We start from the raw sequence: 12,470 nt of genomic DNA, 5'->3' as shown, positions 1-12,470 counted from the left end.
TCTCTTATCTTATATCTTTAAAGCTCCCATCTGCTCGTTTAGAGATTAGATCACAGATGCAAAACCTGTGCCCCCCTTTCCCCCTCCTCTCCCCACAACTGTCTCCTCCCCCCTTCACCTAGCCCCTCCCTCTCACCTCACCTAGCCCCTCCCCTCACCTGGCCTTTGTTCAGTCTCACCTGCGCTCGCTGTTTTGTTTATTTGTTTTGTTTAGTTTTTTCTGTCAGGTCAAAACTAGCACACTATGAAAGAACAGTAACATAGACAGCCTCTAGTGGTGAAGTGTGAGAATACAACAGGCCAGAGTAATTACAAATTGCAGCTAATATACCGTATCTATGTTTAATACTCAAAAGATGCATATTGTCCATGTTATTTAGTCCGTTTTTTGCAGTGCTCTGAGTGTGCACTTCTGGCTTCTCTAAATGACCAGAGACACATTTCGGTTTGACCCACATTCTGCGTAGTAAAAATCCATATAATGTGTTTTTGTTTTGAGCAGATCCGCAGACAGCTTAATCCCTTTTTACGAGCACGGTCCTGGCTTGTGTCTCTTCAGATGCCTGTGGTTTTGCGATTACAACCAAACATTTTGAAGTAGTAAATTTTGAGTGCAGTAGGCGTGTAGAGACTCAAGTATGTAACCCACACTACAATATACTGACGGTTTCACTTTATAAACAAGATGTTGGCTTACGAGACAGCTGAATAAGGCTTTGGTAATTCTATTGTGTTATATTGTGTTATAATGTTGTTAAATTTAACCAGTGCGTTGTGTTTTGTTACATTAAAACTGAAAAAGTAAATACTGTTTTTCCCCCATAAATTATATTACAAATCAATCTGAATCACTTAAAATTTTGTTTGAATTGTGCTCTATAAATAAAAGTTATTAAATAATACAATAAAATAATAATAATAATAATAAAATAATAATAATAATAATAAATAAAAATATATAAAATAAAAAAATATAAATAATATAAATATAAAATAAAAAATACAAATAATAATATAAATATAAAATAATATAAAAAATTATAATTTAATAAGCAGATCTTAATAGGGAAAGTTCTAGTGATATATTTACGAGAACATTTCCCATGTCCATTGAAAAGAACCAGCTTTTCATAAATAGTAAATAACACACAACCTCACCTCACTCTCAAACCCTTAAAGGTTGTATAGAGGATTTTCCAAGGAACGAGAAATCCAGCGACTGTTTGTCCTTTTTCAAATGTTGCGCATGCGTGAAACCACCCCCCCTCCCCTACAGCTCCTACGTAGAAACGCCTCCTCCCTCCTCCTCCTTACGCCAGAAACAGGTTTGTTTACAGCCGGTGCGCTGCACATGACTTGTAAACAACTAACTACAGTGTTGGTTAGGCAAGACGGAGAAGTGAGGAGCGGGGGAAGAGCGGGTGCGCGGACATTTCGTCGCGGACGAAGTGAAGCGGAGCAGGGCGAGAGGAGAGAGGAGAGAGAGGAGGAGAGGAGAGAGGAGAGAGGAGAGGGGAGCAGTGCGGAGATTCCGTGCGCGGAGAAGTGAGGAGCAGGGGAAGAGCGGAATCGGGCAGCGGGGAGAGGAGCAGGAAAGGGGTGCAGAGAAGAGTGCGCGGAGATTCCGTGCGAATGAACTAGCTACAACACGCAGCAGCAAGCGGACTCTTTCTTTGCCTTGAAAATTATGTTTTCAGACATAGGATATCGCTTTCATGTCCTGAAAAACATTTGTCTAGCTCTTGGAAATAAAGTACGTTTTCATAATAAGCAGAAGTTTCCTGTCCAGGAGTAATTTGTGCGACCAGTGCGTCAGTCTTTAGACCCTGCGTCTGCTTCAGTCGCGCCATCGCTGGAATGAATCTACAAGAATCACCTTAGTTTGGCTTCGCTGCTTTTCCCCTTGTCTTCTTCTTTCAGCGACCTCAAAAACGGACTTTCTTTTGCGGCGAACTGCTCCTGGATTCTTGTCGCCATTGCAACAAACTTTGTGCGAACTGCGAGGAAGATATAGGTCAAAAAAAAGCCGCTAAGAACTGTTGCGTTGGTGGAGTAAAACAGCGTCTTGCGTCTGTGGACTGCGTGACAGGTCGTACGTAAACCACGTACCGGCGGCGCAGGCAAGTCAGTTACACTAGAAACATAGGGAGTTTGATTGACAGCCTGTCAGCTCACAGATAACGAGGCAGTGTCGTTATCTATTGGCAAATGTTTAGCCCCACCACGTCCAGAGTTGATGAATTTTTATCCTCTTTTTTTTGGTCATCATAATTACAAGGCTACTGCACCTCTATAATGCTATCATTGACAATTTGAAACAAAATAAAATCCTCCATACAACCTTTAAAGCTGTGGTACCAGGCTGTTTTTGTAAATATAAATACATCTTGTGTTTTCCCCCCAAAGACGACGTAGTACAAGCTGCACTTTGTGACAAAATGAGACGGCTGTGGTCTGTCTGCAGCTAATAATAACAGATTTTTATTTCTAAAACCCAGAAGGAAGGGCCAAAAGCGGCGCTCTGACCAACTGCTCCTGGTTGGTTCAAACCAGTTTCACTTCGCTGCCTGAAAAAGCTGCTCTAAAGTCGTGTGTGTGGATGTTAAAGGTCCTATATTACACAAAATCGATAAAATTTAGGAGGTTTAAGCCATGTTATAATGCTGTTACCTCCTCAAAAACAGACCTGGAGTTGTGTTTGTTTAATTCACACATGTTTGGAGCAACCCTTTATTATTACACAACTCCAGGTCTGTTTTTGATGAGGAAACATTATAACATAGATCAGAAAATAGCGTGATATATGGTCTCTTTAATGATGTACATCCTGATTGCTAAAACCGTGTCCAGATGACGACAGTTGAAACCTTCTCTACTGAACAAAACCTGGACGAATGATGAATTACTCTGTCTCTTTTAAAACACTGCAAACAACTCACACAATTTTACTCTTCGGGATCTTTTATACTCTATGTTCTAGACCAGAGGTTTTCAATAGGTGAGGCCCGCCTCTCCTGGGGGGCACCAAAAAGCCACTGAGGAGGCATGACACACGCAAAGAAAAAATAACGGTCCACATCTGTAAACATCTGCAGCAGGATTGATATCTGTAATCGTGCGTGTGTATTAACTGTAAAATTATGTCATCATTCTGACAAATTACTAATAGTTTGGAGCGTCACCTTTTTGGCCTCGTGGGAAACGCCTCTAAACCAAAACTAAAACCAGGACTAAACTAGGACTAAAATCAGGACTAAAATCACAGCTAAAACCAGGTCTAAACCAGGTCTAAACCAGAACTAAACCAGGACAAAAATCAGGACTAATAAAACCAGGACTAAACCAGGAATAAACAGGACTAAACCACCAGAACTAAAAACTAGGACTAAACCGGGACTAACCAGGACTAAAGAGGACTAAAAGCAAGTCTAAACCAGGTCTAACCCAGGACTAAAATCAGGACTAAAACCAGGACTAAATCAGAACTATAACAGGCATAAACCAGGAGTAAATCTGGACTAAAATCAGGCCTAAAACTAGGTCTAAACCAGGACTAAACAAGGTCTAAACCAGGAGTAAATCAGGACTAAAATCAGGACTAAAACCAGGTCTAAACCAGGTGTAAACCAGAACTAAACCAGGACTAAACCAGAACTAAAACCAAGAGTAAACCGGGACTAAAATCAGGACTAAAATCAGGACTGAAATCAGGACTAATAAAACCAGGACTAAAGGGGTACTAAAACCGGGAGTAAACCAGGGGTAAATCAGGACTAAAACCAGGACTAAACCAGAACTAAAACTGGGCATAAACCAGGAGTAAACCAGGACTGAAACCAGGCCTAAAACCAGGTCTAAACCAGGTCTAAACCAAGTCTAAACTAGGACTAAACCAGAACTAAAACCAACAGTAAACCAGGACTAAAATCAGGACAGAAATCAGGACTAAAATCAGGACTAATAAAACCAGGACTAAAGGGGTACTAAAACCAGGTCTAAACCAGGAATAAACAGGACTAAACCACCAGAACTAAAACTAGGACTAAACCAGGACTAACCAGGACTAAAGAGGACTAAAAGCAGGTCTAAACCAGGTCTAACCCAGGACTAAAATCAGGACTAAAACCAGGAATAAATCAGAACTATAACAGGCATAAACCAGGAGTAAATCTGGACTAAAATCAGGCCTAAAACTAGGTCTAAACCAGGACTAAAATCAGGACTAAAACCAGGTCTAAACCAGGAATAAACAGGACTAAACCACCAGAACTAAAACTAGGACTAAACCTGGACTAACCAGGACTAAAGAGGACTAAAAGCAGGTCTAAACCAGGTCTAACCCAGGACTAAAATCAGGACTAAAACCAGGTCTAAACCAGGTCTAACCCAGGACTAAAATCAGGACTAAAACCAGGTCTAAACCAGGTGTAAACCAGGATTAAACCAGAACTAAACCAGAACTAAAACCAAGAGTAAACCGGGACTAAAATCAGGACTAAACCAGGACTAAAATCAGGACTGAAATCAGGACTAATAAAACCAGGACTAAAGGGGTACTAAAACCGGGAGTAAACCAGGGGTAAATCAGGACTAAAATCAGGACTAAAACCAGGACTAAACCAGAACTAAAACTGGGCATAAACCAGGAGTAAACCAGGACTGAAACCAGGCCTAAAACCAGGTCTAAACCAGGTCTAAACCAAGTCTAAACTAGGACTAAACCAGAACTAAAACCAACAGTAAACCAGGACTAAAATCAGGACTAAACCAGGACTAAAATCAGGACTGAAATCAGGACTAAAATCAGGACTAATAAAAAGAGGACTAAAGGGGTACTAAAACCGGGAGTAAACCAGGATTAAATTGGGACTAAAATCAGGACTAAAACCAGGTCTAAACCAGGTCTAAACCAGGACTAAAATCAGGACTATAAGGGGGATGCATATGGTTAATTAAAAGAACACAACTTTGACATTAGAAAGGTTTGGGTGTATAAATGTAGTGAGGTGATAAATGAACAAACTAAACAAATAAAACCACCACATATCGTGATACCTATGACACTCTTGGCGAAGGAAGCCCTCTTGAGCGTGGCCAGACCCAGGTCCCCGATCTTGACGGAGCCGGTGGGGCCCGTGATGAAGATGTTGTCGCACTTGAGGTCTCGGTGGATGATGGGCGGCGCTCTGGTGTGGAGGAAGTGCAGCCCTTTGAGGATCTGTCTGCACCACGAGCGAAGCACTTTGATTTTCATCACTTTGAAACGCTTCAGGTACCTGCCGCGCAAACAAAACAAGACAAGACAGTCAGCGAAGAACGTTGAGCACACGCTTCAGGTACCAACGAAAGCTTAAGAATCACTTCAGGTACCGACAACAAAGACAACAAACACAAAAGAGAGAGTTAGTGAACAAAACAGAGGTTAAAGGTGCAACGAAAGATGGAAAGGAAAACAAAGACTGTATATATCGGTGTTTCCCAGACTTTTTTTCTGGGGACCCATATTTTAAAAGTCACAAATCTTCACAACCCAAGTCAATAGACATTATTCGTAAATCACAAAATAAATTTGTGCCCATTATTGAACTTTAATTAGTTTATGTTATTGTTGACTGACTGATCTGTCTCTCTGAACAATTAGTATTACCGTATTTTTTGGACTATAAAGCACACCGGATTATAAGGCGCAATATCAATAATGTTGAATTCTCTCGCCTATTTTCATACATAAGGCGCACTGGATTATAAGGTGTAATAAGCGAAACAAATGGATGACACTTAAGACTTGAGACTTTTTTATTTCCTACAAGGACGACTCAAATATAGATTGATTAATAATGTGTTTAATGCAGCTTTGCGCACATTTGTTTACGTTTTACAGACACAAAACTTAAAACCACATGGCTCATTTGCATAAACTACAAGCGATTAAAAAAAACAAAAAAAAAAAACAGTTGCTCCTTGTTCAGCTTCTGTCAGACAAAGAATTGAAGAAGCGATCGAAAATCGGTTCGAGGTCAGTAAGCACAACCAGAATTAATACATAAGGCACACTGTCGATTTTTCAGAAAATTAAGGGATTTTAAGTGCGCCTTATAGTCCGAAAAATACGGTACTCAAATTTTAAACAAAGAAAAACAGTAATCAGTATTTCCCACAGAAAATTGGTTAGACAAGGCGGTGCTGCTGAAAAAGTGAGGAGCAGAGGGTGCGCGAAGATGTATGTATATGTATATTGCAAACCTATATGCAGATCGTGACAAGGTGACCCAAAAAAATCTCTTGCAACCCAGTCTTTGCGAAACAATGGTCTATATAAATGGACAAAACTACCACGCTTGCCACTGGACTCCAAATGGGAATTGTGCAAGAGCATTTCAGCTCCACTGGCTCCAATTCACCTAATACGGAAAAATTGTTGCCCTCCTCTCCAAGTGCTGCTTTCAGGCTCCTCATTTTGGTCTTAAAATGTTTGTATTAACCCATTCTACGTGATCCTGGTGTTTAATTTCACTATTTTGTCCATTTTGAAGCTTCGATGAGCTTAATTTGACTAAAACTGAACACTATGGCTGACATCACACTCCCTCAGTCCACTTCTTTATACGACTGACGCTATAGATGGACAGTAAATCAGTGGAAATATCTTTACTAAGCAGTTTTTTTAAAGAATCAGGCTCTGGAACCACTTCATTAACACTTTTCCCCCCTAAACCAACGCTGCAGCAATAATCTGGATCAAATCAACACAATTTGAACTGACACTAATACGGGGAGGATGCATTTTTTTAAAGTCCCATCATTTCCTTCACAAACAACAAAATATCCTGTATTTTTCTGTACAAACACGTCCTGAAGTGTGATTAGATTGTCAGTTCATATTTCAGCCTTTTTGTCAATGCTCAAATGTGAAGTCAAATGTGAATACAAGCTCATTATTAGTCAGAAAAAACTTAATTACATGTTCCCAAAATCAGGCATCTTTTTTTTTTTTACAGCAAGATGCACCGTTTTATAGTTTAGTTTCTGTTTGTCTCTATGGAGATGATTTGCTTTGCCGACAATGTTCTGACAAGAGTATAGTTTTAAAGGTGCACTTTGTAACTTTTCTGGTTTGCTTATTTATCCATGGTGATGTTATAGCTTTATAATGTTCCACACAGTATGGCGTAGGGCTGGGCGATATGGATCAAAAATATATATCTCGATATATGTTCAAGAAAAAATAATCCCCTAAAACTGAAAACTGCAAAAACAAATCTGCCAAATTCCACAAGGTCCTTTTTTTTTATTGAAGTGTAAGAGGTCGACAGTTCATATAGGAACATTTAAGATTACAAAAAACCCTAATTACATAAATAATAATTTAACTGTAAAATAAAATAAATAATACATATTTCCTTCTTTTCATTCATAGATAAAACAACTCAACACAAGCTCATCTTTGCATTAACTCTGTTATCCAGACCAGAACCAGAACCATGAGCTCGTTTAGCAGAAGAAACTCAGGATGTTCCTTATTTCAACAGATCCATGTTCATATCCAGCAGTGAGGAGCTCTGAGGTTTAATCCCACAATCCACTGCAGATCAAACCCAACGTTTCCAAACACTATTGTACAAGTGACACTGCAGCAGATTATTCATTAAAATCTTCTCCATAAATAAACTTTACATTACTAAACTTTACAATATATAAAGCATAACGACTCTAGAGCCACATCAGCCTGTTTGACATTATAATGTGTTTAATGCAGTTTTGCGCACGTGTGTTTACGTTTTACAGAAACGAAACTTAAGTGCATGGCTCATTTGCATAAACAGCACTTCTCATGCAGCTCAGCTCGTTTAGCTTCTTTCGGGCTAAAGGACGCGACTCGGTGGAATATGAGGATGTGCTGCTGATGGTTTTGTCTGTAAATGGTGGAAAAGGTTCGTGGTGCTTGAAGCTTTTCACTGGCACCAACTTTTCGGCGTTCAGTGAGGAGTGAAGGAGACACGAGCGAACAAAATCAGGGAGGCGGGGCGCGAGGAAGGCGACGAGAGAGAAGGTAAACAAGCGAAGCGGCGAATTCTAAATTTAATATAAGCATTATATCGATATATACGATATGTCAGAATTCATATCGAGTTTAAAAACTATCTCGATATATTTAAAATATCGATATATCGCCCACCCCTAGTATGGCGTTACACTTTTATATCTCCATGGAGACCAGCAGGTGATGCATAGGTCAAGTTACAAGTCATATCTGTACAGAGGTGACCAAACTGACAGTAAAAAGGTAGAATATTTTTTTTTTTTGCAATAAAAACATTTCTAATTGAGTAAATGCAAAACTTGAGTATAGTATAATGCCATGCTGAGTAGGGCTAGCCAGGCAGGCACCACCTCCTAGTGCCTTCACTCAATTTCATTTCTCTCCAGCAACTAGGTCAGGAATCAAAATACAATAGATGGTTCGCAAAAACCCCGGAAGTGCAAGTTCGGGCACCAGCCAATCAGCGAAGAGCCATACATTCTGTGTTGGCAACAATTCCCGAGAACGGTTTAAAGTGGAAATAAAGAGAATGTTTGGTGAATTTTATCAAGGGGAAAGACGTTATTGTCCTTCTTCCTTCAGGATCTGGGAAAAGCTTAATATACCAGTTAGTCCAGTTAGAGGCGCTGTTTTGCCCCAAATAAGTTAAAAATGTGTTCTATACAGTTGTTTTTACAGTAGATTGCATTTACAGCTGCCTGTCTTTCATTTTGAAGGCCTCTTTAGAGACAGACAGTCATGACAGGAAGTCAGCTATATGTTGTTTTTGTTTGCTCCCAGTAGCACATGTGTTCATCCTCTGACATCTGCCTTTTTGATCTGTAAGTTGTCCTTTATTCTGTCAGACAAAGAATTGAAGAAGTGATCGAAAATTGGTTCGAGGTCAGTAAGCACAACCAGAATTAATACATAAGCACACTGTCGATTTTTCAGAAAATTAAGGATTTTAAGTGCGCCTTATAGTCCAAAAATACGGTACTCAAATTTTAAAATAAGAAAAACAGTAATCAGTATTTTCCCACAGAAAAATTGGTTAGACAAGGCGGTGCTGCTGAAAAAGTGAGGAGCGGTGGTGTGTGAAGATTCAAGATTCCATGCAAGAAGAAAAAGTGAGGAGCAGAGGGGGCGCGAAGATGTATGTAATATGTATATTGCAAACCTACATGCAGATCGTGACAAGGTGACCCAAAAAAATCTCTTGCAACCCAGTCTTTGCGAAAACAATGGTCTATCTGCCTTTTTTGATCTGTAAGTTGTCCTTTATACAGATAAGAATTATACTATTTTTGCTCGATTTGTAAAGGATGGATATTAGAAATGTGTTTTTATTGAAGATTATGTATTCCTATGGTGGATTGTAGTTAAACTAACCTCAGTTATATTTTGCACTGTGCTAAATGCAGTTTTTTCTGTTTTTCAGTTTTACTCTGTTTTTGGAACCATCTTTATGGAGAAATAAATTGGAGCTATGGACGCTATATTGTGACTCTGCGCATGTTTCCAAAAGGAGTTATGCTTACTCCTAAATTGTGTTAGAAACACACAAGGAGAGCGGAATAAGCGCATTAAATACGTCATGACCAACATGACCCGCCTGCTGTCGAGCGAACAAAATCTAAGGCTATGAGGTCAGACGGTTTGTACGAAGCAAAACAAATTCAAACTGATGAATCAGGCTAGAGTAGGGATGGGTATCATTAAGAAGTTGCCGATACGATACGATACATATCTCGATACAGTGCATTTTCAATTCAATATATTTCAAATCAATTCAATACGGTTCAATAAAAAAATAAATAATGAAAAAAAAAAGGCTAAATCATGGCTGTGATACTACAAGTCTTTGTTAAACCACTTCTTGTGCAAAAGTTCATATGAAACACTAAGGATGTAACAATAACCGAAATATCGTGATATCGTATTATCAAAAGTCTCACAATAATACCACGGGCTGTCGGAGGTTGTGTGGAGAAATGGACGCTGATCGTACACGTGTGTTTTGGAGTTGGCTGAAAATTAGGGTATATTGGGAACAATTAAACGCAACCTTAACGAGTATTCTGGGATATGGAATTCCAAACACTTGTCTTGTGATATATCTGGAAAATATATCTGATGAAGTAAGGAAGGATGACATGTATTTGACAAAAATTGTTTTAGCTGCATCTAAAAAGGGAATTACAAAGAGTTGGTTACAACCAGATCCAGCCGCACAACAAGACTGGATCAGGATTGTGGAGAATATTTCAGTGATGGAAAGAATAACATATAATCTTAAACTGACAGGTACAAATACGATGAGCAATGGGAAAACTGGAATGTATTCATAAATGACACCAGCAAAACAACATAGTACATCAAAATGTCAATACCAAATGCATGTTTAAATAAGAACCTGTAACTCCAGACTGTTGTTACATTGTTTTTGATTTATATTGTTTTTTTTGTATGTTTTGAAATGTTACTTAAAACTAATAAAAACAAAGTAATAAAAAAAAAAAGATCATGGGCTGTCACAATATATCAAATCCTTTGCTTAAATGCATTGTTTTATAGTATCAACAGCTAAAAACATTGGGAACTACATATCCCATGATTCATTTCAGCGCAGTAGAGATGCGCGGATGGGCTATTTTTTCATCCGCAACCGCAACACAAAACTCGTCATCCGCCCGCTGTCCATTTTGCACCGAAGGTTTTCAAAACCGCACCCGCCGCCATCCGCCGATTGATTTTAGATTTTAGAACAATCATACAGCAAACAAACTAAGGAGCCTCGATAAAAATGCAAACTCTATAGCTCATTCATTCCAAAATTCGCTCAGCGTGTATGTTCACATTCTTAATTGTCCGTAACAACCCCAAACTTACCTGGTTTTCTTGCGCAGCTAATTAACTGACAACGTTTTCCGACTAGACTATTTTTGAACCTTCTTGCCTTCGTGTTGGATGTTGTTACATTCTGAACATTCTGCCATTGCCCGATGTTGTTTCAAAGTCATAGCCTCACTCCATCGGTCTTTCTTTAAGTTTTAAATACCCCGAGTGGCAGTCTACGCTATAATGTCTGCGTGTTTTAAAATATATCTGATATCGAAACAAAATAGACAGATCATCTCATCCAGATGAACCTTTATTGAATCAGGCAATGCCCTCTTTATATTCCAATTGAAATAGGCAAGAAAAATATGCATAACTAAATAAATATGGCCCTATAGCCACTTATGTGTTGGCAAACAGCTGAAATAAATTAGAAATAATAAAATAAACTGCATATAATATGTGCCTCGTAAACCTTAGGCATCAATAACCCGACACAACCTGAACCTTCAGAACATAAAAACGAGGTCAAATGGGCTAATTAAGGATATGACGTACACTTCATACTACAAAGCACAGACAATGACACTCGTCTTTTCAGATGTACGTAACAATACTAACAATAACTTTTTTTTTTTTTTTTTTTTTTAGTAGTTAAACCGCCACCCGCCCGAATTTAATTAAAATATAATTTTTCGTCACGTCATCCGCCCGACCCGTGGATTAACCGCGGATACCGCGGTTGTAACCGCAATCCGCGCATCTCTACAGCGCAGACAATATGAAGAAATATGTTTTTACTTGAATTCTTGGGATTATGACGGAAATAATTCACATCAAAATCATGTCAAGGTATTTTAAAAGCAGAAAAGCGTCCTATTTACAATTATATCAACCTCTCCAAAATATCGCAGTGAATATCGTACAGTGAGATACATATCGTGATAATATAGTATCGAAAGACTTGGATATTGTTACACACATTTTAATCATTGAAACAGTGAAAATGTCAAATGTGTCACATAAATAAGTTTCCCAACTCTAAACAAGCAACAAAACTGTAGCTGTAACAAAATAATTTAGTAAAATATACCAAAAAATACTCTTGCGATATATCGATACAGCAGCCCATGATATTGATACTGTATCGTTACATTAAACAATACGATATATCGATATTTAGATATTTTTGCACACCAATAAAGCTGGGTTAGGGTTAGGGTCATCTTCCAGGACACAAGCAATAGGTATTTAAGTTCACAAAATGCATTCCTTCCTCTCATGTCATTTCAAGGTCGTGTGATGATTAAACATTTTGAATTGTCATCGCTTTTCCATTTTAAACCTTCGTCCGTGCAGATCCTCCCCTGTGTCTCTGCTCCTGCGAGTGTTCTGAAGTTAGCCCCGTGCTGACAGACCGTTTAAACCCGCTGGTCTGGTGGTATGTTCAGAGGAGTGACAGTGCACAAAGCCCTCTCCCACGCACTCACTCACGGCTCCGGTTATGGCCGCACCGTCTGCTGCAAAATGAACAATAACAGCAATATAGACTGACAGTATAGATTCTTCAACAGGCTCCTACGGCGCCGCTCAAACAGAGAGAGATACA

At 39.0% G+C, this 12,470-nt stretch overlaps 1 protein-coding gene across 1 annotated transcript in view; it reads right to left on the bottom strand.

Annotated features, from left to right (window-relative positions):
- LOC110156003 (serine/threonine-protein kinase WNK1-like) overlaps positions 1-12,470 on the bottom strand; it is a 323,906-nt gene that overhangs the window by 119,011 nt on the left and 192,425 nt on the right. The window contains exon 4 of the mRNA XM_055153838.1: positions 5,056-5,276. Coding sequence (XP_055009813.1) covers positions 5,056-5,276 — 221 coding nt within the window. The remainder of the gene's footprint in view (positions 1-5,055; positions 5,277-12,470) is intronic.

The sequence above is a fragment of the Boleophthalmus pectinirostris genome, unplaced genomic scaffold (genome assembly GCF_026225935.1).
Source record: "Boleophthalmus pectinirostris isolate CB_2022bp ecotype Guang Dong unplaced genomic scaffold, ASM2622593v1 HiC_scaffold_18, whole genome shotgun sequence".
Taxonomy (NCBI): domain Eukaryota; kingdom Metazoa; phylum Chordata; class Actinopteri; order Gobiiformes; family Gobiidae; genus Boleophthalmus; species Boleophthalmus pectinirostris.
The sequence above is the reverse complement of the archived record's forward strand: the minus strand, read 5'-3'. Positions and strand labels throughout refer to the sequence as shown.